General features: G+C 48.3%; 1 protein-coding gene and 1 long non-coding RNA gene across 5 annotated transcripts in view; one reads left to right on the top strand and one right to left on the bottom strand.

The window, feature by feature from the left end:
• The window catches only part of LOC132011091 (uncharacterized), a 40,465-nt gene extending 23,510 nt beyond the window's left edge, over positions 1 to 16,955 (top strand). The window contains exons 3-5 of one of the 2 annotated variants that reach the window (XR_009402329.1): positions 11,733 to 11,994; positions 12,672 to 12,955; positions 16,810 to 16,955. This is a non-coding gene — a long non-coding RNA (uncharacterized LOC132011091). Of the gene's footprint in view, positions 1 to 11,732; positions 11,995 to 12,671; positions 12,956 to 15,426; positions 15,511 to 16,809 lie in introns of those variants that run through there. The other variant, XR_009402328.1, reaches the window with a different exon arrangement.
• Positions 3,788 to 25,180, bottom strand: ZNF333 (zinc finger protein 333). 3 transcript variants are annotated; one of them, XM_059389229.1, is made up of 10 exons: positions 25,030 to 25,180; positions 22,001 to 22,044; positions 20,939 to 21,062; positions 19,031 to 19,113; positions 15,514 to 15,601; positions 9,089 to 9,183; positions 8,394 to 8,520; positions 7,863 to 7,964; positions 6,987 to 7,063; positions 3,788 to 6,490 (listed from the first exon to the last, which is right to left on the bottom strand). In XM_059389229.1, the coding sequence occupies exons 2-10, from the start codon at positions 22,037 to 22,039 to the stop codon at positions 5,420 to 5,422; spliced, it is 1,806 nt and encodes a 601-aa protein (XP_059245212.1). In that variant the 5' UTR covers positions 22,040 to 22,044; positions 25,030 to 25,180; the 3' UTR covers positions 3,788 to 5,419. The 3 variants fall into 3 exon arrangements, with proteins under 3 accessions (XP_059245212.1, XP_059245211.1, XP_059245210.1); XM_059389228.1 differs by having other exon boundaries at positions 9,089 to 9,177; positions 25,030 to 25,105; XM_059389227.1 differs by lacking the exon at positions 25,030 to 25,180 and adding an exon at positions 24,800 to 25,011.
• Between the last annotated feature and the right edge of the window lie 239 nt (positions 25,181 to 25,419).

Genomic DNA, 25,419 nt, shown 5'->3' with positions numbered 1-25,419 from the left:
TGGAGAGGATGTGGAGAAAGGGGAACCCTCTTACACTGTTGTTGGGAATGCAAGTTGGTGCAGCCTCTTTGGAGAACAGTGTGGAGATTCCTCAAGAAATTAAAAATAGAACTTCCCTATGACCCTGCAATTGCACTTCTGTGTATTTACCCCAAAGATACAGATGGAGTGAAAAGAACGGCCATCTGTACCCCAATGTTTATAGCAGCAATGGCCATGGTCGCCAAACTATGGAAAGAACCAAGATGCCCTCAATACCTATTCTTCTGAAGCTGTTTCAAAAAACAGAAATGGAAGGAAAACTTCCAAACTCTTTCTATGAGACCAGCATTACCTTGACCCCAAAACCTGAGCAAAGAATCCACCAAAGAGGAGAATTATAGACCAATACCCCTGATGAACATGGATACCAAAATATTCACGAAGATCCTAGCCAATAGGATCTAACAATACATTAAAAGGATTATTTACCATGACCAAGTGGACCACCTTGCACTGCGAGGGTGGTTCTCCATTCCCATATCAATCAATGTGATATACCACACAAATAAAAGAAAGGACAAGAACCATATGATACTCTCAATATATACAGAAAAGGCATTTGAAAAATACGTATCCTTTCTTTTTTTTTTTTTTTAAGATTTTATTTATTTATTTGACAGAGAGAGATCACAGGTAGGTAGAGAGGCTGGCAGAGAGAGAGAGAGGGAAGCAGGCTCCCTGCTGAGCAGAGAGCCCGATGTGGGACTCGATCCCAGGACCCTGAGATCATGACCTGAGCTGAAGGCAGCAGCTTAACCCACTGAGCCACCCAGGCACCCGATACGTATCCTTTCTTGATTAAAACTCTCTACAGTGTAGAAATAGAGGGAACATACCTCAATATCATAAAACCCAATACAAAAAAATGCACAGTGAATATCCTCAATGAAGAAAAACTGAGAGATTTTTCCCCTAAGGTCAGAAACATGACAGGGATATCCACTCTCACCACTGTTGTTCAATATAGTACTGGAAGTCCTAGCCTCAGCAATCCAACAACAAAAAGAATTAAAAGGCATCCAAATCAGAAAAGAAAAAATCAAATTCTCACTCTTCACATACGACAAGATACTCTATGTGGAAAACCCAAAGACTCCACACCAAAATTACTATAAAGGCATTCAGCAAAGTGGCAGGATATAAAATTAAAGCACAGAAGTCTGTCACACTTCATTAGACTAACAATGATACAGAAGAAAAAGAAATTAAGGAATCAATCCCATTTAAAATTGCACCAAAAACCGTAAGATACCCAGGAATAAAAGTAACCAAAGATGCAAAGGGTCTGTACTCTGAAAACACAGAACACTTATGAAAGAAATTGAGGAAGACACAAAGAAAGGGAAAAACATTCCATGCTCACGGATTGGAAGAAAATGTTAAAATGTCCACACTACCCAAAGAAATCTACACATTCAATGTAACCCCTATCAAAATACTATCAACATTTTTCACAGAGCTGGGACAAACAATCCTAAAATTTGTATGGGATCAGAAAAGACTCCAAATAGCCAAAGAAATTTTGAAAAAGAAAACCAAAAAAATAATGAATACTGTTATGCTGAAAATAAATTAATTTTAAAAAAAAAGAAAAGAAAAGAAAAGAAAACCAAAGCTGGAGGCATCACAATTTTGGAAGTCAAGCTGTATCACAAAGCTGTGGTCATCAAGACAGCATGGTACTGTCAAGAAAATAGACACATAGATCCATCGAACAGAATAGAGAACCCACAGATGGACCCTAAACTCTATGGTCAACTAATCTTTGACAAAGCAGGAAAGAATATCCAACAGGAAAAAAAGACAGTCTCCTCAACAAATGATGTTGGGAAAATTGGACAGCCACATGCAGAAGAATGAAACTGTATCATTTTCTTACACCATGCACAAAAATAAACTCAAAGTGGATGAAAGATATAAATATGAGACAGGAACCCATCAAAATTCTAGAGAACACAGGTAATAACCTCTTCGACATCAGCCCCAGCAACATCTTGCTAGACACATCTTCAAAGGCAAGGGAAACAAAAATAAAAATGAACTATTGGGACTTCATCAAAATAAAAGGCTTTGCCCGAAAGAAACAGTCAACAAAACCAAAAGACAACTGACAGAATGGGAGAAGATATTTGCAAACATCTTATCAGATAAAGGGCTAGTACCCAAAATCCATAAAGAATTACCAAACTTAACACCCAAAGAACAAACAATCGAGTCAAGAAATGGACAGAAGACATGGACAGACGTTTCTCTAAAGAAGACATCAAATGGCCAACAGACACATGAAAAAATGCTCCACATCACTTGGCATTAGGGAGATACAAATCAAAACCACAATGAGATACCACCTCCCACCAGTCAGAATGGCAAAAATTAAGAAGTCAGGGAACAGATGTTGGCAAGGTTGAAGACAAAGGTGGGAATGCAAGTGTAGACTGCTGGTGGGAATGCAAGCTAGTATAGCCACTCTGGAAAACAGTATGGAGGTTCCCCCAAAATTAAAAATAGAGCTACCCTATGACCCAGAAATTGCACTACTAGGTATTTACCCTAAGGATACAGAGACCCAAAGGGGCACCTGCACCCCAATGTTTAAAGCACCAATGTCCACAAAAGCCAAAAAATGGAAAGGGCCCTTATATTCACAGAAGAATGGATAAAGAAGATGGTGTGTGTGGGTGGGTGTGGATGGGTGGGTGTGTGTGTAACAGAATATTACCCAGCCATCAAAAATGAAATCTTGCCATTTGCAATGAGGTAGATAGAGGGTATTATGCTAAGGGAAATAAGTCAATCAGAGAAAGATAATTATATAATTTCACTCATATGTGGAATTTAGAAACAAAACAGGATCATAAGGGAAGGGAGACAAAAATAAAACAAGACAAAATCAGAGAGGGAGACAAACCATAAGAGATTTGTATCTATAGGAAACAAACTGGGGATTGCTGGAGGGGAGAGAAAAGGTGGGGGGTGGGGTAACTGGGTGATGGGCATTACGGAGGGCACTTGATTTTGAGAGAGAAAGCACAAGCAGGGGGAGGGAGGGGCAGAGAAAGAAGGAGCAGCAGACTCCCCACTGAGCAGGGAGCCTGACATGGGCATGATTCCAGGACCCAAAGATATCACCTGAGCCAGAGGCAGATGCTTGACCAACTGAGCCACCCCAGCACCCCTAGAATTTTAAAACACAAAAACAGGGGCTTCTGGGTGGCTGTTAGTTAAATATCTGACTCCTGACTTCAGCTCAGGGCATGATCTCAGGGTTTTGAGAGCAAGCCCAGCATCAGGCTCCACACTGGGTAAGAAGTGTGCTTAAGACTCTCTCTCTCTTTCTCCTTTTGTCCCTCCCTCTTCCTCTCTCCCTCTCTCTAAAAGAAAAAAATAAAGAAAGAAAAAAGAAAAACCAGCAACACAAATAAACAGACTGTAAGAACAGGTATAAAGGAAGAAAAGTCCTCCAGGGTAAGGCACTGTGCACAGCCTCTGGATTTTGGAGCCAGACTCCATCACTTACCACCTGTATGACCTTAGTTAATTCACCTTGAGCTTGTCCTCAGTTTCCCCATCTATAAACTGGGGATAATAATAGTATCTACCTCAAAGTATCATTGTTAATATCTACTATCTGTTAACAATAAGCTCCAAACAATGACTTGCTGTTATGAAAATGAATGATTGAATATTCATCACTAGGAAGAAAGATGGTCAGTAGAAGAATAAAAGGAACAATTTGCTGGAAACATTAAATATCAAAAATCTCATTTAATTTGCTTCAAAATATATAAATTTAAAAACTGACAGAATTACAAGATTCACTAATCATGGTGGGAGAGCTTAACATAGCTGTCTCAGTTCACAGGTCAAAGACGGATCTGGACTGAATGTTGTGTCCCCCCATTCATATTCTGAAGCTTAATTCCCACTCTGTGATGGTATTAGGAGGTGGCATTTCAGGAGGTGATTAGGTTATAAGGGTGGAACCCTCGTGAATGGGATTAGCACCCGTCTGCAAGACACCCCACAGAGCTCCTCTGCTCTCTCTGCCATGTGAAGACCGGGCAAGAACATGGCAGTCTATGAACCATGAAGCAGGCCTCACAAGAAAGCAAATCTGTCGGCATCTTGATCTTGGATTCCAGGCTCCAGAACTATGAGAAAAAAGCTCTGTTATTTATAAGTCACCCCATCAATGGTATTTTTGTTATGCAGCCCACACAGACTAAGATATTGACCAGTATGTATAACTGTGTAGAAGATTTTGAAACACAAATAGTGTGCTCAGGCTAGTGGATGTAGAATACAATACGTTGATTTCCATCACCCATGAAGCATATACGAAACTAACCCTATACTAAGTGCATCAATGAGATACTTCATTAAGCCATAATAAACCCATCCCTACCCTCCCCAACCCATCCCCAAAATAGCAATGTCATGTGCCAGTAAGAAGTACATTTTTTTTCACATCACAAGATGTCCAGAAAAATGGGCCAGGACAGTCACACAGACACCAACTAGGGAAACAGGTTGGTATGACTTCTGGCCACACTCTCTTTAGCCTGCAGCTTTTACCCTCATGGTCATGGGATGGCTCCTCTAGTGCCAGACATCATGTCTGTTTGTACAAAGGGCAAGACATGGAAGGATCTAGATAAATATTCCTTTACAACATCCTTCCCAGGTATCACACGCAATAATTTCCTATACTTAGAAAGGCCAGGACTGCAGGGCAGGTGGCGGTTGGGTGGGGGAGGGCGGGCAAGGGGGGGGGGGCTCCTCTAGCTGCAAGGACCAAGAGATAGAGGTTTTTTAACAGTGCACATTACCAATCTAAACAAAAAAATGTAAGTCCTTTTGTAAGGAGGAAGGGGCAATTCTGACAGGCAACTAAACAGATACCTAACATTCAATAACATAAACACCACATTCTCCGCTCACAATGAAATTAAATTAGAAACCAACAAAAATTTGTAAAATAAAAAAAAAAAAAAAACACCCATATACATGCAGGAACTTTCCAGAAGGATAGAAATGTTCTGTATCTTAAATGGCATATTGGTTACATATACATATGTATGCACTTGTCAGAGTCCTCCAACTATACACTTAAGATCTATGAATTTCACTATAAGTAATTATACCTCTATAAAAATATACTCATGTCCTGCTGTTTTAAAATCTAATTATAAATAATTCACAGGCCAAAGAATAAGTGATAATAGAAACCAAGACAATATTCGTATTTCAACCAAAATGAAAATATGTATCAAAACATGTGATGCAGCTAAAACAAGTACTACAAGAGATGATTATAGCCTGGAACACGTATATTTTTCAAACCTGGAAGTCACTCAGCAAGTAGCCCCCTCTACGGCTAGGACACTGATAAAGGCAGGCCGCCATTCCTAATGTTCTCTCTCCCGGCATGAACTCTTTTATGCACAGTAAGTGAAGAGCTGTGCCTGAAGGCTTTCTCACACTGATTGCATTCATAGGGTTTCCCCGCAGTATGAGTTCTCACGTGCACAATAAGGTGTGAAGACTGACCAAAGGCTCGCCCACATTCCTGACAGGCATAGGGCTTCTTGCCAGTGTGTGTCCTTGCATGCTTCCTGAGGGATGAAGGTTCACTGAAGGCTCGCCCACATTCCTGACACACATAGGGCTTCTCTCCCGTGTGAGTTCGCATGTGACTCTTGAGCGTTGAGAGGCGACTCAAGACCTGCCCACAAGTAGCGCACTCGTACAGTTTCTCCCCAGTGTGTATCCTTTTGTGGACGTTCAGATGAGTGCTCGTCCGGAAGGGCTTCCCACACTGGTTACACGCATACGGTTTCTCCCTGGTGTGAGTGCGCAGGTGTGTCTTCAGCGACGAGTGCTCCCTGAAGGCTTTCCCGCACTGACTGCACCCAAAGGGCTTCTCTCCTGTGTGAGTCCTCACGTGGCTCCTCAGGGAGGATGGCTGATTAAACGCTTTCCCACAGTCCTTACATTCGTAGGGCTTCTCGCCCGTGTGGTTTCGCTGGTGCAGGATTAGGTTAAAGTTCCTAGTGAAGGTTTTCCCACACTGAGCACATTCGAAAGGCTTCTCTCCAGTGTGAGTCCTCAGGTGGCGCCGCAGATTTGAGGAGTACTTGAAGGCTTGCCGACACTCCTGACATTCAAAGCACTTCTCCGCGGTATGAGTCTTCTCATGCCTGATCAGGTCGGAGCTGTATCTGAAGGATTTCTCACATTTGCTACACACGTAGGTTTTGTCCCCACGACGGATTTTGTCTGGCACGATCAGGTGAGCGGGCTGGAAGAAGGATTTTCCACCCTCGTGGCATTCACAGGGGTCACCTCCAGCGTGAATTCTCTGGTACTGAAAAAGCGGTCTGATGCCGTGAAAGGGTTCCCCAAGTTCACTGTAATTATAGAGTTTGTCTCCAGTCTGAGGTTGCTCCTGTCAATTGAGGAAAATAGGAAGACCAAAGGCTCTATTACATTCATAGGAAAAAGGCATTTCTGGTGCTGAAGCTTCTACCACTTTAGTGTGTCTGCACCATTTCTCCCGAGCCCCTTCAAGTGGATGCTCTGCCACAAAGAGCTGTCATTTTCATTATATTCAGGAGGCCTCTTAGATGCAGTTTGGCCGAGTTAGAGGCAAATTAAGTTTTAAACACTTGATGTCTATTCACATTTATAAACATGGCTGCTATGGGAACTCTGGGAAACACATGCCTTGTTCAACATGGAGGGTTTTCCCCAACTCATGACATTTATAGACTCTCTCCCAAGAACCTGCTTTCCCCTGCTTGAACACCACTTGCCTTGAATCTCTCTCTCTCTCTCCTCTCTCTCAATCTCCCTCTCTGGCCTCTTGTGCTGCTTTTCTAACTGACAGCAACCCCAAACTTGTCCTACGACAGAGGACTAAGAAAAACCCTTGGGTACCTTACCCTTTTCATGCGAGTGGATGGAATCTCTGCAAAATTATCTGGGTGAGAAACTGAATCTTGGGGTTGATGCTGAGGCTCTGGAATGAATAAGGATAGAAAAATTAAGTACACAGGGAAGGAAACTGTGGGACCAAGGCAACCAAAAGAGAAAGCAGAGAACATGTGGATTTTCTTTTTTAAATACTGATTCTAGAGGCGCCTGGGTAGCTCAGTCAGTTAAGTGTCTGACTGTTGATTTTGGCTCAGGTCATGATCTCAGGGTCGTGAGATCAAGACTCACATCAGGCTCCTCGCTCAGTGGGGAGTCTGCTTGAGCTTCTCTCTCTTCCTCTCCCTCTGCGCCTCCTTCCACTCATGTGCACACTCCCTCTCTCACAAATAAATCATCTCTTTTTTAAAAAAATAAATACTGATTCTAAGTATGGGAGAAAATTGTGAAGAGGAGGAATGTATCAAAGAGTAAAGGAAATTTTAAGGTATTTGACTATGTAAGGAGTCACATAACCATAGAAACAAGGAATGGAGATGGTAGATAAGTTACTAAGAAAGAGTTCTAGGAAGATTGAGACTGAAATGGAGAGAAAGTATTAGCAAGAACACACAGGTGGAGAGGCACTGGATAAAGCATACACATGCTATATACATATAAAACACACACATGATAAACTATACACATGGACATGATAAATATGAAGAGCAGGCAGGACAGATCGTTCTACAAAACCAGAGTAGAGCATTATGGATAAAAAGGAAGGAGGCAGAATCTAGTAAAGCGGCTCTGTCAAGGGCCATGGAAGTATTTCCCTTACTGACCATTTCCAAACTCTGATCATCTCATGATCAGAGCTGATGCTCCCTGATCTGCCCGCTGCTCACCTGGATGGGTTCCTGGGAAGGTTCTTCTCTCAGGGGCCCACAGGTCTTCTCCTGGCTCCGAAAGGGAAAGCGTACTGGGTTTGCCTAGCTGATCTCCTGCTCCTGTGGAAAGATGCAGACCGGGCCTGCCGTTAACCGGCGTTGATATTCTGAAGTCTCTAGGGGCACTGGAGACGTGAAGAGCAAAATGAGCCCGCCTACATTCTCACGGGCATGGCAGAGCTCTTCCACTAAGGAACCAAACAAAGTACAAGCCCCCTCACTGGGTCCCAAAGAACAATGGGATTCTCTAGTCCCCAAAACCCAGGGCCTCACTCAAGAGAGAAACTTGAAAGGCCTAGAAACTTTTAACCATGGAGAAACAGATAGCAGCAGAGAGACCTTCACTCCCACAGGAAACCCCTGAACAGTAAGCACCATGACAGCAGGATTTGTCTGTTTTTTCACCTCTTGATTTCCCAAACCAGCACATCTCTGGGGATGCATAGGTGTCGCAGGAGTGTGTAGATGAAGCAACGAGCCGGCCCTTACCCACAGAGGCCAAGTTCCTGTAGTTCTCCAGCATCACATCTCTGTACAGGCTTCTCTGGGCAGAGTCTAGAAACATCCACTCCTCTGGGGTGAACAACACAGCCACATCAGCAAAGGTGACGGGTTCCTGAAACACACACCCATCCCAGCTCAGCCACGGGCCACCTCACCAGAACCAGGAGTTCTGAGGTCTCAGAATCTGCTCTTTGGCTCAGACCCCAGAACCAGAACTCTCCTCCTTCTACTTGTTCCTCCCTGAGGGACAGCGTCCAGACATGTGGCATCAAAGGACTGAGCCACTGGCAACTAGCCAGGAAACCATGGCAGTTTTATTCCCTTCCAGCTCCAGTGTCCAGCAGACCTGAGCATGTTGCAGGCAAGAGAGAAGTATTTGGTAAATGACAACTGTTTGCCCCGAGAGACCGTGAAAACTAAGAGGCAAGGACAGCAGACATCCTTGCTGTTTTCCCTCCTGATGCTCAGCAGAATGAGGTATCCACAGCTAGGGAAGGTCTGAATGAAGCTGTGAGACCACTGCCTGGGTTGTCCCACACACGCCCCCCCCACACACACCCGTTACAGGTCCAGTGCCTAGAGGCCTGGAGACCAGACCTGTGGAGTGAAGAAGTTCCAGGCCAAGGGAAGAGGATAAAGGCCCAAGCAAGAAAGAAGAGCAACAGGGATTTCTTACTTACCTGCAGACAGGTGATCAGTACCGCTGGCGCCCCGGCTTCCTCCTCTGTGCTCTCCTTTTGGAGCCAGGCGGGGTCCTGGGCAAGCAGAGCTACATCTCGGAGAGGAGGGAAGCCAGGAGGCCCCGTGAGCACAACCACAGGTCCGAAGGCTACCTACCCCGGCTGTGAGTGACCACATGTGCACACACATATGCACACACTCACATATAAGAGACGCACACGTGCACTTACATGCACTCATGTTTATGCATACACGTGCATGCCATCATATAAACATGCAGACACATGTACACACAAAACATACATACACATGCACATACACTTACAGAGAAGAACAGGCACACACACACACACACACACACAGTTTTTCCATTCCAAATTTCTGGAGTCACAGTCTCAATTTACCAACAGACTCTGGAGTTTCTGGGGCATCCCCCAATGCCCCTTGATTCGGGCACCCCCCAACGCCCCTTGATTCAGCCCTGGGTCAGCATTCTTCCCTAGCTGCTTGGCGCCTTCCTCTGCACCACTATGCGGGGCCAGTAGAGCCCCAGGACTTAACCATAAATAGGGGACAGAGAAGCTGCCAGCACCCCAAGTCTGCCTGTGGGAAGGCAGCCTCTCCCCTTCCTGCCTTCAAACCAACCACACCCCTCCATCCCCACAGGGCCTCCTGGCTCGGCCTATTACAGACAAGCAAGTGACCCCCCACGCCATCCGTTGTCTCCCTGCACCCTCACCTCACCCTGTGACGGGACACTCCCCCTTAGAAATCAATCCTGACTTAAAAAATAATGTATATCATACAAATAAATGTAATAAATTACAGAGGATTAAAAAAAGAAAACCTGAACCATGTCCAATCTCTGACCCATGTATTCCCCTCCTGGGCTATAACAAAGTAGGCACACTGAGAGGCTTAAAGCCACAGATACATATTCTCTCTTGGTTCTGGAGGCCAGAAGTCCAAGACCAAGGTGTCAGCCAAGCGCCACTCAGAGGCTCTGCGTAGAATCCCTCCTTGCCTCTTCCTGGCTTCTGGCGGTGGCTGTCCAAAATCCTGGGGGCTCCCTGGCCTGCAGCCGCATCCCTCCAACCTCTGCATCTGTCGTCACATGGCTGTCCTCTCCCGTGTGTCCCTGTCTCCCCCTGGCAGGTTTCTCCCTCTATCTTTTTTTTTCTTTTTTAAGATTCTATTTATTTATTTATTTATTTGAAAGAGAGAGCGCAGGGAGGAGGGGCAGAGGGAGAGGGAGAAGCAGGCTCCCCGCTGACCAGGAAGCCTGAGACTGTACTTGATCCCAGGACCCTCGGATCACAACCTAAGCCGAAGGCGGATGCATGTTTCTCTTCTTAAAAGGACACCAGTTAGGGCGCCTGGGTGGCTCAGTGGGTTAAAGCCTCTGCCTTCGGCTCAGGTCATGATCCCAGGGTCCTGGGATCGAGCCCCGCATCAGGATCTCTGCTTAGTGAGGAGCCTGCTTCCTCCTCTCTCTCTCTGCCTGCCTCTCTGCCTACTTGTGATCTCTGTCAAGTAAATAAATAAGAATCTTTAAAAAAAAAAAAAAAAAGGCCACCAGTCACATTGGCTGAGAGGCCCCCAGCCCAACCTCACCGTAACTCAATAGCAGCTGCAGACACATTTCCAAGTGTGGTCCCAGTCACAGGGTACAGGCACCAGTGGCTAATTAGGACTTCAAGATACCCTTCTGGGAGGCCACAATTTAAGCCAAAAAACTCTGCTTTTCCCTCTACGTACTTACTGTTTTTGTTCCCCACTGTGGGCAACCAAGTCACCATCCATTTCCTCACCTCGCACTCACTCACAATCACCACCACTCCAACGACAGGCACCTCACTGAGACCACCAGTGACCCCACCCCATCCCTGGTGGGTATTCAGTCAATGTGTGTGGTGATCTAGTCCCTCCACCCTGAAGTGACTACCCCTCGAGCTTCCTCAGACTCCTCCATCCCTCAGCCTCTGCCTGGGCAGGCTCACCCACTCTGGGCATCAGTTCCCACCCAGCCTGACTGGGCCCAAACCCCTGGCTGACTCTCTCCCCTGAACTCCAGACACACCTACACACCATCAGCCCATGTCCCCACTCATCTGGCTGAGGAATTCCCCTTACACCCACAGTGAGATGGGGGGGAAGGGCTGCTGCCATCACAGAGGACTGCTACCAGGCCTTGAACCTGCCCTGCTGGGTTTCGAGATTGCTTGGGACCCATAACCCCTTTTTTCTCTCCCTTTGGGAGAGGAAGCATGTACCTTGTGTGTGTCCTACCTATGTCTTTTGGAAACAGAGGACTTTTTTTCTCATTTCACAGGTTCACAGGTAAAGAGGAATTTTGCACATGGTAGAGCCCACACCCCAAGTTTTCTCACGCCTGATTTAGATCATTCATATGGACTTGGGGACTTCTTGAGTTCATGAGATTTGGGACTTAGAGTTGATGCTGGAATGGGTAATAACTCTGGGGTTGTCAAGATTGTCTGACTGTATTTTGTATATGGGGAGGACGTGAATTTGAGGGGAGAGGGACCAGGGGGCAGACCATTATTGGCTGAATTGTGTCCCTCCAAAATTATAAAGTTGTAACCCCCCACTACCTCAAAATGTGAACTTATTTGGAAACAGGGTCTTTGCAGATGTGATTGGCTAAGAGGAAGTCACAGTGGAGAGGAGTGGGCCCCAAACCCAATATGACTGGTGTCGTAAGAAGAGGACAAAAGAAAGAAGCAGGGACACTTGATGTGATGTGATGACACAGGCAAAGACCACAGTGATGTAGCTACAAGCCGAGAACACCAGGAATTGCCAGGAAGGAGCCTCCCCACAAGCTTCAAAGGAAGCACAGCCCTGCCAACACCCTGACTGGAAACTTGTGGCCTCCAGAAATGTGAGATATGAATTTCTGTTGTCTCATGCCCCCCACCACCAAAAATGTGCTCAACACCTTATTCTCAAAGGCTGTTCTCCTTCCAGCATCCCTGATCTTAGGAAGAACATCCCTGCCTCAGATGGGAAATCTCATCCCTGACACTCCAAAGACCCCAACAACTAATCAAAAACAAAAACAAAACAGGGCGCCTGGGTGGCTCAGTGGGTTACGCCGCTGCCTTCGGCTCAGGTCATGATCTCAGGGTCCTGGGATCGAGTCCCATATCGGGCTCTCTGCTCAGCGGGGAGCCTGCTTCCCCCTCTCTCTCTCTCTCTCTCTGCCTGCCTCTCTACTTACTTGTGATCTCTCTCTCTCTGTCAAATAAATAAATAATCTTAAAAAAAAAAAACGAAAAAAAAAAAACAAAAAACAAAACAAAACAAAAACACCTCAGTGATGGTATCTGGACAGGGAGCACTCATCTCCCCCCACCCCCACCCACCCCACTCCCTTTCCTCCTGCCCCTATCCCCACCATGGCTGATGCCACATCAGGCCTCTCTTTTTTGAATCCACTGAAAGGTCACTCCCTCAAAGTGCCTCCCCACCCCGGTGACCTTCTTTCCTCTAGAAGGACCCTCCCCCTTTCCTCACAGCCTCTATCTATCTGTAATACATTGTTTTTGGCTTCCTTAGGTACGTATTTTCTGCCACCCTCATGGGATGGAAGCTTTGGAAGAACAAGCCTGGGTTCCCTTTCCTTTTACACCCCTTCCCGACACTGTGCTTGGCAAATGAATGCTCTGGAATGTCTGGCAAATGAAAGCATACAGGACTCAGCAAATGATCTCAACTCAACCTCCTGCGTGTGTCTTAAATCATTCCCCAATTCCCCACAGTGTAGACAAGAATTAACACAACAGGCCTGACTGCTGGCCCTTGGGAACATGGATCTCCAGAGGGTTCCCCCGCCCTAACTGGTAAGAGGGGCTCACTCTGCTTAAACTGTTTCTACAAACACTGGTTTGTGTTGAACGCCTGCTTCCCTTCCAGGAGTCCGGCACCTGCCGACAGGAGTCAGGCTCATGCTGGGCAGGGGGTGCCAACACGACCAGCCCCGAGTGAAAAACCTGGGCACCGAGTCTCTAATGAGCTTCCCTGATAGACATCACCTCACATGTGTTGTCACAGCTTGTTGCTGGGGGTATTAAGCATGTCCCGTGTGACTCCACTGGCAGAGGCTTCCAGAAGTCGTTTCTGGACTCCCCCAAACTTCAGCTAAGGCTCCAGTTCTGTGCCCCTTCACCGTGATAAACCACCACCATGAGTACGACTGTGGGCCAAGGGGGGAGTCCTAGCGAATGGCCACAACCAGGAGTGGTCTCAGGGACCCCGCCACACCCACTCCGCACTCACCACTGGTCTAGGCCACTATCATCCCATTCCTCACGGCCTCCACCCCACGCCTGGATCCTCCCGGAGGCCCTACCACCTCCCAGGTGCTGGAGAGTTCGGCTAAAACCGCAGATGCGTGGCACCTCTCACCCAAACACATCCCTGGCTCCTGGCAGCCTGAGCCCACGGCCGGGATCTCCTCCCATGCTTCCAGGCCCTGAACGATCCGGAGCCCAGCCTTCTCCAGTCAGCTCACACCACTCTCCCCTTCCCTCTGCTCCCTTCACAAGGATCTCGGTCAGCTCTGCTGTATAACAAAATCCCAGAGACGGGGCAGCTTGAACAGTAGGAATTTACTTCCTCACAGTTCTGGAGGCTGGAAGTCTGAAAGTGGGAAGCCAACGTGGTTGGGCTAGTGAGAGCAGTCTTCCCAGAGAGAGCTCTGGTGTCCCTCCTTCTTATAAGGACACCCGTTCTATGGTATTGGGGCTCCATCCTTATGACCTCATGCAACCTTAACCACTTTCTTAAAGGCTCAGCTTCCATCCAGTATGGTCACATGGGAGGTTAGGACTTCAGCACATGATCTTGGGGTACAGGGAGGTAGGGACCAGCCACAGCTTCTGGAGACATTTTCAGCTGTCATGACTAGGGGCTCTTATGAGCTTAATTGTGTCCCTTTAAACACTCATAGGATGGGGGCACCTAGGTGGCTCAGTGGGTTAAAGCCTCTGCCTTCGGCTCGGGCCATGATCCTAGAGTCCTGGGATCGAGCCCCACATCGGGCTTTCTGCTCTGCAGGGACCCTGCTTCCCCCTCTCTCTCTGCCTGCCTCTCTGCAAACCTGTGATCTCTGTCTGTCAAATAAATAAATAAAATCTTTAAAATATCTAAAAAAAAAAAACAAAAAAAAACCAAAAAAACCTCATAGGATGAAGTCCTAATTAATACCCAGTACCTCAGAATATGAGCATCTTTGGACATGAGATCTCATGAGATGCCTGAACAGGTCACAGCCCTGAGAAAAACCAACCCTGCCAATCCCTTGATCTTAGACTTCTGGCCTCCAGAACTATGAGAAAACCAGTTTTGTGGTTGAGCCACTGCAGTCTGTGGGACTTTGTTAGGACAGCGCTCCCTGGCGGAACAAGACAAGAGACGCTCCAGGCGTCTGGTGGGTGGAGGTCTGGGACACTGCTAAACACCCTACCCAGCACAGACCTGCCCCTCCACAGGGTGCCAAGGTTCAGCAGTGCTGCAGTGAGAACCCATGGTCTCACTTCCAATTTCCAAAAACTCCCCTCTGCCCGCAAGATGAGGCACGCTTCTATTGTATTCTGGTCTTCGTTGAAAAATCTGACTGCCCAGGAAGGGGCCAATGTTTTGAGACTGTCTCCCAGTGCCCACCTCACCACAGGTGAGCCAACTATGAAGAGTACTTCGAGAGCGCAGTACCCTAAGTACTTTAAGAGTACTTCAAGGCAAAGCCTTGCCCAGAAAGCTTACCAAAAATACACAGAAGAGTAATACATTATATAATCTAAGAATTACTTCCTGTTGATGATGTAAGAGATTCCAAATGCAAGACTGGATGATACTGTTCAGAAACAAAGTTCATTATTCTCACTAGAAGGCAAGATGCAGGAAACAAATGCCCTGCAATTATAGCTAAAAGGGGTTATTTGTCCTCCGGAATTAATTTTTTTCCCCCACTTCTCAGGACATGTGGTTTGTTTTAACCTCATTCTTTATAAACTCAGTTAAAACATACCCATTTAAATTCTTTATAAGCGCAGTTAAAACATGCCACTTGCAGTAAATTCAACTGTCATTTTCAGCATCAACATAACTGTGGGGACTTTAACCTTACCCAAAAGGAGGCATGGGCTTGGCCACAGGTGAAGGGGGTCTGCTCCTTCTTAATAGAAAGACCAAAGGCCAAAACAAAAAAATCCAAAAAGATTCCCAGCCCACAATCCTAAGAAAGCATGTTTCCCCTTGAATGCATAAAGAATGGTGACGTGACTTTACTATGTATTCTCTCCTTCTGGTGCAGGGAAATGCCTGCGTCCGGAGGAAAGGAAGGGGGAAGATTCAAGTTCCCAGACCCCCAGGCCACCAATTCCACCTGGCGCTCACTCACCAGAATCCCCGGCCATCCCCAGCTCAGGGACACCCAGTGCAGGCACCGGCATGGCCACCCTCTGAATCTGCACGGCCGCCTTCAGCCCCTAGACAGTGACAGGGACAGATCAGAGTCACACAGTCAATGGAGTCCGCTCGCAGCTCTTCACCCTGACTGAATTTGCAAGACCCTGCTCCGGACAACACACGGATAAAACTGAGACACACCCAATGTAGTTTGTCCAGATTAATCTGGGTACAAAACTAATCACTGATAGAATTTCAACCTCAAAATGAGATGGGAGAGGGGACCCGGGCTGGGGAGGCAACCTCTGAGAAGCCTCCAGAAGCAGGGGAAACACTGGAGCAAAGAGGGGTGCAGATGGCCAGCAGGCTGAGGGGTAGTGGGGGGAGGTGGACCCCCACACGATACACGGTCAGTAAGTTATTCCCAGAAGGAAGCCCTGTGGTGGGAGAAAGGGTCTGAACTCCCCTCCACTGGTGGCTGCTCCCTCAGGGAAGGTGTCTGACTGGAACTGCATTTCTAAGGGATGTCCCTAGCCTCTGTATCCAGGGTGGGGCCCAGCAGAAATGAGAGCCTATGGGGAGCAGTTCTAGGGGTCCTGGAGAACTCTCAGTGGCTCTGGTGAGGGTGGTGGCACTGGGGACAGCAAGAACAGTCAGAGATAAGTTATATCTTGGGGGGAAAGCTCAAAGGCCTTGGTGGTGGGGGCAGGTCCCTCAGTATGGGTGATAGGCAGAAATGCTGAACCGTGCGTGGGCCTTCCTGGCTGGGGCTGGGCCCTCACAGCAAACATCCTCCCAGGTTTACTGTACATCCAGAAGACCAAGGTGACACCCAGAGAGGCCGACAGTCCTCTGGAATCAAAGGTGTCCCCCTGTCTCCAATTGTGGGCCTGATCTGCATCCTCAGGTCCAGCCCGGCCCCCAGGAGAAGGCACAGAGGGGACTGAGCGGGACAGAGGCGGCAATGAAGCTGCTCTGGGCCTGAGGGACCCTCAGTTTTGGGGCAGTGCCATCAGAAGGCAGACATGCAGGTCTGGCACTTTCAGGCCTGGTGACTCCCCTACTGCACTGCGGGCACCAGCCACCGAGGGTCTCAAGGACTAAACACACCACAGGCGCAGAGGTGAACCTGGCCCTTTCTGGTTCTGGGGGTTCAGCTAGGGGGTGAGGCCACAGGCCCCCAGAGGCACTGCAAAGTGCAAAGTGCTTCGCTGAAGAAAGGCTAAGAGCCCTAGGTTCTGAATGTTGTTCTGTGTTTTCTTAGAGTCTGTGTTTGTCTATTTGGCAGGCATCCATTGCAGGACCAACCTCTCCCAGAGCCATCTGCCCAGCCATCTGCCCAGCCATCCACAGCCCATCCTCTGAACCCTGTCCTTATCCAACGCTCACGCAAGCCAATATCCGCCCCCTGCCCTGAAGCAGCGTGGAGGGGACACGGCATGGGGGTGGAGGGTGGGGGGGGCGGCTGGGGGAGAAGGGCTGAGCCTGGAGACCGCGTCCTCAGCCTGTTTCAGGGTTCTTCTGGGAGCAGTCTCCAGCCCTCTATGTGCCTGCCCTCCCCTGGCCTAGCTGGCCTTGAGGAGGAGGCCACAAGGCCTTATTCTCACGTGACAGGGAGGCCTCAGAGCTGCCATGGGGGTCTCAGTCATTGCGATGAGGCCCGATGATGCCAGGAAGGGCCAGCTGAACCACCAGCACCTTCAACCACCTGCCAGGTTGTAGGATTCCCAGCCAGCAGACCCTGGCCGCTAGGATGGCAATCTCTGCAATTATGCCTGGATTTGACCCCCAGCTCCAAATGTGGCTGTACCACTTATAGGCTGTGTGTCTTCATAGATGAACCACTCCGTTTCTCCACATGTGTGTCCTGGTGGACCTCCTCTGCCCGTTCAAAACATTCTGTGACCGCTTGTTTCCTGAGGCTCAGATGCAGCAGAACCCCCTCCTCTCCCACACTCAGCGCTCACAGCTGAGCTGGGAGTGGAACTCTGTGGAAGGTGCTGGAATCCCAAACTGAGGGGAAAGAGCCCACAGAAACTGGAGAGGACAGCTGTGCCTTGTGAGTTCTCCTCCCTCACAGGGTCCATCTGCTTATCAAGACACGGGGGCGGTGAGGGCCTGGAGTGCCTGGGTTCGCACCTTCACGGAACAAGCATTAATTGAGGGCTCTGTAACGACACACAGAATGCTCTGCGTGGAGTTACAGCAACGAGCCTGTCAGATGAGGCCCCTGTAATCCAGCAGCTCCAGTGGGGTATTTTCAGACCTCAGGGCCTCCAAAGCAAAAAGCCCTTTCCCAAGCAGCTACTGGAGGACAATCCCCACCTAAACAAAAATGTGAACCAACGGTGAGGAGGACATGGACAGTGAGGAGTGTCTCAGCTACCCTGGCGTCTGACGAGAGCCACGCAGGGGTGAGGGCTTCAGCTTCCCTGCAACCCACACCAGGCCGTGCGGGGCTAAGGTTCTGCACGCTCGGAGCAAAGCAATGAAGCAGGTCTCTACTGTCCAGGCCCTGCCACCCCATCCACAGGGCTGGCATCTCTGACACCCTGAGACGGACACCATCCATGACAGGGGTGGAGGGGGACACACTGAGGGAGCCCAGAGATCTCACTGGCTCTGGGACAAACAGGACCAGCCTGGCAGTGAAACTGGGCTCTGTATGTCCCTCTATCCAAACCCTAACCCTCATCTTGGAAATCCCCAAGAATTGGAACCCAAACCTTGGAAATTCCTTACAGTAGGGGGAGCAGGAACTCAGTGCCAAGGTGGGGGTAGCAGGGCTCAGTCTGTTCCCTCGTGCGCTGGAACACGCCACGCCACCTGGCTCTGAAGGCTCTGCCACGCTGTGACAAGGGATCCTTTCAGGTGCAGGATCTCGACTTCTCTCCTCAGTGGGCAGGGGTCTGCAACAGCTCTCCCACGTCCCTTATAGTCAGGGCGACCCTCTCTCCCACGGTTCTCTCATCAGGTCTAGGTTAGAGTTCCTCCTGAAGCCATTCTGGATGTGGCTGAATCATCTCTCCAGGCCGAGTTTGCTCCTGGCCAGGGGTAAGTGATGACAAAAACCCCACCAACACCCGCAGGGCACCCTGGGCTGCTCTCCGCCCCGTCGAGGCAGGTTTCTAGCACTTTCAGAAGTACACCTTGCTTAGCTGGGTTGAGGGCTCAAGGACATTGCGGGCTTTCTCCCATTCATGATTTCCATGGGGCTTCTCCAAAAGGCAGGAGTTTCCCATGACTGTTGAGAAGTAAACCATACCACACACAATTGATGTCTGACTCACACTGATGGCAATATTTACTCGGGATTCGAAGATAAAGGGTCTTGAGTGACAACAGGGTTTGCCCAAATTCATGAGTTGTGGCCACTCCCTTCAGACCATGTGGGCATGTCCTTGGAAATGCCCCCAAATGTCTTCCTGGCTCTGGTGTGCATTTCCAACTCACAAATTCCTCAGTCTCTCCCAAGACAGGGAACAAGGATAATCCCCCATGAACCTTACCATTTGCATATCCTGGGACAAATTTTCCTCCAAAATATCCTGCACAGGAGTCAATGCTTTGGATTTAAGTTGAGACGCCCAGTCTAAAATGAATTGGGAAAAAAAAAGAAAAAATTAAGGTCTTTCAGAAAGAGTGGTACAAAATTCACCAAAATAAATATTTAAGTATTTATTTATTGTTTTTAAAATATTGTTTTTTAAATATTGACCCTAAACTTGGCCCGGTACCAAAAGGAAAGAAGGCATCAGGGAGCAAAGGGAGACACTGAAGAGTACAGCTGTGTGAAATGTGACAGTAACAGGAGCGGGGCGGGGCGGATGAGAAACTCTGTCCTCCCGGGACTGAGACAGATGTTGCCAGAAGGACAGCCTTATCAGAGAAACAAGTAAGAGGCAATTAGACAATATACACAGAAATGTTCCCTTCCATGAGGAATTAGACAGCAAGTGTGGGTATGATGTGGAGCCATCGGAACCCTCGGCCACCAGCGGTGGGAACGTAAAATGGTGTGTGCACCTGAGAAAGCACTTTGGTGGTTCCCCAAAAAGCTCAGTAAATGACCCAGCAGCTCCACTCCTAAGTATCAACCCAAGAGAACTGAAAACACACCCACATAAAATCTGGTACATGAATGTTCACAGCACTATTCACAAGAGCCAAAAAATAGAAACAAACCCATCCATAGGCAAACGGGCAAACAAAACGTGGTCTACCCACACAAGGAACACTACTCAGCCCTAAAAAGGAACAAAGCGGGGCGCCTGGAGGGCTCAGTGGGTTAAAGCCTCTGCCTTTGGCTCGGAGGTGGGGGGGCGGTCATGATCTCAGGGCCCTCGGATCGAGCCCATCGGGCTCTCTGCTCGGTGGGGAGCCTGCTTCCTCCTCTCTCTCTCTCTCTCTCTGCCTGCCTCTCTGCCTACTTGTGATCTGTCTGTCAAATAAATAAATAAATAATCTTTTTAAAAAAGTAAAAAAATAAAAAAGGAACAAAGCTTCAACACACGCTATAATGTGGGTGAAACTTGACAACATCACACTAATGAAAAAAGACAGACACCAAAGGCCACATGTTCTACGATTGTCTTCATACAAAATGCCAAGAAAAGGCAAATCCGTGCACACAGCAGATGGGAAAAGAGGAGAGACTGGTGAAGACGGCACAGCTCTGTGAATACACTGAAAACCAGTGAGTTATACATTCTGAAAGGGTGGATTCTATGGTATGTGAACAACTCAGTTTAAAATAAGAGAGACTTTTGAACAGATCATTTCTGAGACCAAAGAGAAGTAGCAAAAGGCTAGCAGAAGAGAAAAACCACCACAGGAAATCACTTGAGAAATGTCACCCCAAAGTCTCACTTCCCCTTGCGATAAAGGGCCTCTGAAATGCTCTCAGACTAACTCTTCCCATCACACCACCCCCTCCACCCGGTGGGCACCCCTCCCCCCCACACACACACACACCCGTGGGGCCCTCAGCTCTTCCTCTGGCCCCACCCGGGAGCCCAGACTGGATGTGCATGGTGGAATCCCCACTGCTGGATAAAAATACACACGCTGAGGGAAGTAGGGAGAGTTCACAGTGGGCTTGCCACTTCCGCATGGGCTTCAGCTCCTGGCACTGAGCCAGTGCCAGGGGTAGCAAAGTGATCACACCCAATTTCCAATGAACTCAGTGAAGCTCTTCCACAAGGGCCCACACCACACCACAAACACCCTCCCCTGTGCCCCTCAGGAATGAAGCCCTGAAGCCCAAGGCCAAGTTCAGTGAGACCCATGCATTTGGAAGAATACAGATGGAGCGGTTTTCCTGCGGAAGCCCACTCATCTTCCTAGGGCACGCAGCTGGCCCTTAAAAGGCATTAGACACCTGCATGGGAGAAGGACCAGCCTGATGCTAGCCTTACCCCTGGGGGCCAGGGTCCCACACTTGTCCAGGATCACGTATCGGCACAGCTTCCTCCGTGCCCCGTCCAGCAACGCCCACTCCTGGATGAGCCCCGCTGCCACATCCTCGAAGGTGACTGACTCCTAAAACAACACACATATATTCTGGCTGAGCAAGGACCACCTGAAGGACAACTGGTTATCACTGGGGAAGGGAGCACATTCAGTTCTGCCACAGCAGAGCTCAGCAAACCTGACCTGCCTCCTGTTTCTATAAATAAAGTTTTATTGGCACACAGTCATGCCCATTTCTTTGCCCATCTCTAGGGCTGGTGGTGTGCTGTAACAACAGCTGGGACAGCAACAGGGATCAGATGGCCAACTGAGCAGACAGCATTTCCTTTCTTTTAATAGTTGGACAAATCTGAGAGTGTAAGCTTTGGCTCTCTTTGTCGCTTCACACCACCAGTGACTGCCAGCGCCTAATTCTGGGCTCTAGAGAGTTTTCCCTACACTATTTAAGGCATCAAAAGTCTGCCATTGATCACTTAATTTTCATGAAACCCCAAGACCCCCTCCCAAGACTAAAGCGTTTTGTAATCTTTTCTGTCTGTGAAAATAGGGCTTCCACTGCATCCTAGAGACTTAACGGGCTTTTAATTTCAGAATCCTATAGTGCAGCATGGTCTGACAGAGCACTCTGTGATGACGGGAATGTTCTATGTCTGTGATTTCCAAAAAGGCAGCCACCAGCACGAGTAGCTATTGAGCACTTGAGAAATGTGGCTCAGGCAACTAAGAAATTGGGTTTTTAATTTTACTGAATTTTAATTAATTTAAATTTATACAGATGCGTGTGTTTTGGGAGGCCTCACGAGGGATGGCCTGGGTGTGGAACTCCGCTTCTGCCAAGTCTAAATGAGCCCCCCTCTGCAGTCAGACTCCGAAATTAGGCACAGAGCCCCAGGGTCACTGTGGGGACCCTCCTCCCAAGCCAGTTCCATCCAGAGGTTGGGCACTGAAAGAGACCATCAGATCATGCTCTCCTCCCCCAACCATTCCAACTCCTCCAGTCCCCTCACCATGACACCAGCGCCAGGATTTAAGGTCTCATTAGGCATCCTCCCTGCAATAAAAGAGACCAAGGTAAAAAAAAAAAAAAAAAATGTGTGGGGTGGGGAGGTTAGGGTGGAAGCAGATCCCCACACAGGGGTTTGGCTCAGGTAATTCTACTTCTGTGGGCCCCCAGCAAGGCAGCCCAGTGAAAACCCTAACACGGAATCCTTCCCAATAAGCAACATACTGGGCCCAGAGCCACCTGCCAGACCACACCCCCTGATCATATCTAGTGGTTCCTCTCATCTAATAAAAGGATTATTTCCCTTCTTATATTCTCTCAAAATACCTCTCTCTAATAGCCTCTACTTTTCCTCCACTGCCTCTTATCAAGTTGTGATTTTTAATTTATTTGTTGAGGTGATTTTGCCTCTCCAACTATAATGTACTTTCCCAAAGTAGACCTGTGTCCGCATTTTTCAGGTCTCCTAATCCTGCCACTAGCACAGCGCTTGATGCGTACTAACTACCTTATATATCAGGGGCTGGCAAACTTTTTCTTTAAAAGACCAGAGAGTTAATATCTTGAGATTTGTGGGCCAAATGGCCTCTAAGCCAACAATTCAACTGTGGTTGTAGCACAAAAACAGCCACAGACAACACGTAAACAAATGTGTCCCACTCAAACAGTTCTTATGGAAACCAGCAATGGGTCAGATTTGGCACAGTTTGCCAAACCCTGCTCTGTAACATAGAACAGAGAATACATCAACCAAGTTCTCTCAACTGCGCCTCCTGCATGGCCTCTCAAACACGCCAACTTTGCCAATTCTGCAATCATCATTGGACCCCAAATACCAGCATGAGACCTGAACTGACTCTAGCTCATATATGGACTCCCCAGACACCCCATTTATGGCCAACTCAATTTCAATTCCCAGGACAAACATATATGAACTCTCAAATTTTTGTCCATCCTAAACTCCACACTCAACCCAGCGGAGTGTTTTGTCTAAATCACAAACACTCCGTCACTCTCCTACTTAAAACTAATTCAGTGGCGGGGCGCCTACGTGCTCAGTCGGTTAAGCATCCAACTCTGGATCTCAGCTCAGGTCTTGATCTCAGGGTTGTGAGTTCAACCCTACTCCTAGTCTACAGCCCAACCCCTTGTCTAGCTATATGCAGCTCATTTGGGAGATTCAAACATTTGTCCCTTGTAAGAGGTTTTTCCTGACCTCCTCTCCAAGTTCTCCTGTTCCACGTTTCCATATCACCCTGGTCATGATTAATTTAAGGCAGAATAAAACCTCCACAGAGGCAAGTATGGTATCTGTTTCAATCACATTGTTTCCCCCTGTCCAAGGCCCAGTTCACAGAGGGCGTCCCCAATGGAAATGTGTCAAACAATCAACACTCCCCAAGAATAATTCAGTATTACCAGCCTGAGGCATGCACCTGCACAGACACACAGACACTAATGTAACACCACAAAATCAAATACAAAAATGATTTAAAATGCCTCTTTATGCAACATAAATCAACACTAGTTTTCAGATGTCTTTAAGAAACAATGTTAAATCTTTCTTGGGGCACCTGGGTGGCTCAGTGGGTTAAGCCGCTGCCTTCGGCTCAGGGTCCTGGGATCGAGTCCCGCATCTGGCTCTCTGCTCGGCAGGGAGCCTGCTTCCCTCCCTCTCTCTCTCTGCCTGCCTCTCCATCTACTTGTGATTTCTCTCTGTCAAATAAATAAATAAAATCTTTAAAAAAAAAAAAAAAACAATGTTAAATCTTTCTAAAAAGGCAAGGCAGAACTTGTGCTCTTTTTAACAGTAAATACCTTACTTGAAATCTGAAGTCTACTTTTCTTCCAGAATTAATTTTTTTCCTCATTTCTCAAATGTTAGTTTTAACCCTATTATTTAAAAAAAGACACTTCATTTATGGCCAACTCCATTTCAATTCCCAGCACTAACAAAGCAATGTCATCTTTTTTCCCGGAGTCCCATATGTTTTCTAAGCCTCGTGGTGATTCACTCACAGGCTTGGGGTAACCAGGGCGGAAATGGCCCTGAAAAGAACTGAATAATCTTCCTCTTCCTTGATGGTAAGACTTGTGAGGTAACTGGGAAATAGCTTTTCTTAAGATACCCTCATCTCGGGCGTCTCAGAGGCTCAGTGAGTTGAGCCTCTGCCTTCTGCTTGGGTCATGATCTCAGGGTCCTGGAGTCGAGTCCCCATCAGGCTCTCTGCTTGGCGGGGAGCCTGCTTCCTCCTCTCTCTTTCTCTCTGCCTGCCTCTCTGCCTACATAGATCTCTCTCTGTCAAATAAATAAAATCTTTAAAAAAAAAAAAAAAAACCCTCATCTCGCAGTGAAAAACACTGGCGCTCACAAATTAAAAGCTCTTTTAAATGAAAGCAAGGAATAAAGAGAAAGGAAAGTAAGAATCAAACAAAATCTAAGTTAACAGGCCCTAAGCTAAGGAACTACAAATTGTCAGTCACCAAAAAAAAAAAAAAAAACAAACACTCTTTTCATCTAACTCATCCCTTGATAGAGGGTACATTCTATTTTTTAAATTCACTTGAGCAGTCACTCAAACCAAAAGGCCCATGCAGACTCAGGACCTAACGTTCCAGCTGCAGGGTTAGATAACACGAAACGTCCTATGACATACAACGTGAATTACTAATAAACAGCTCCATGCATAAGGGAGGTATGGTAGGGTCCTACAAATCCGGGAGGATGGGTGAAAGCTGGGCCGGCTGGTGGTACCACATTCCCCAGCTGCGGGACCTGGACTCGACTACGCGATTTCCCTACCGATGGATGAGCGACCGTCCTATCGGCCCGGACAGGGGGGACCGGAGGGCAGCGGGCCAGGCCGGGGGATAAAGGGGTAACGGCTGCGAAGCCGAGCATTGTTGGCCCCATCCCGCCCTGGGATGCCACCGCGGGGACGAGGCGCCGCCGCACAGCGGCTTTCCGGGGCCCTGCGGCCCCTCCCCGCACCCGCAAGGCCCTCCCCGCCTTCCCGATGGGCCGGGCCGCACCTGCAGATGGCCCGGAGACACTCCCACCGCAGCCCGCCGCGGAGCCTGCACACCCGCCAGCTTCCGCTGCCACAGCGCACTTCCGCTTCCGGCCTTGGGATGGGGGTGGGGGTGGGGATCGCCGAGAGCGGAAGTAACCGGGTTTGGGACCAGAGGAGCTTCAGGGAGAGTGACAGAAATGTTGATCCCCTAATTCATCCGGCCTCGGAGAGTAAATCCTAGTTTCCTTCCCCGCAGGGAGAAGTTAGGCTCTGGGATAGGGTCGGACTGGACCTGCAGAGGGACGGGTGGAGGTGGGGCCTATGCCGGACGGAGGAGGCTGGGGGCGCGGCTTAGCCTGATGGGCAGGGGACTGGGCGGGGACTGGGCGGGGACTGGGCGGGTCCCGGG

Source organism: Mustela nigripes, chromosome 2, assembly GCF_022355385.1.
Source record: "Mustela nigripes isolate SB6536 chromosome 2, MUSNIG.SB6536, whole genome shotgun sequence".
NCBI classification, from domain to species: Eukaryota; Metazoa; Chordata; class Mammalia; order Carnivora; family Mustelidae; genus Mustela; species Mustela nigripes.
Note: the sequence above shows the minus strand (reverse complement) of the source record. Positions and strands in the feature narration are given on the sequence as shown.

Excerpts from the sequence above, each read along its gene's own strand:
- ZNF333 (XM_059389229.1), bottom strand. The coding sequence starts at position 22,039 with ATGCCTAATGAGACCTTAAATCCTGGCGCTGGTGTCATG. Across the intron at positions 7,965-8,393 it reads CAGGAACTTGGCCTCTGTGG|GAGCAGGAGATCAGCTAGGC; the intron begins GTAAGGGCCGGC and ends ATCTTTCCACAG. Across the intron at positions 7,064-7,862 it reads CTTCCCAGGAACCCATCCAG|AGCCTCAGCATCAACCCCAA; the intron begins GTGAGCAGCGGG and ends TATTCATTCCAG.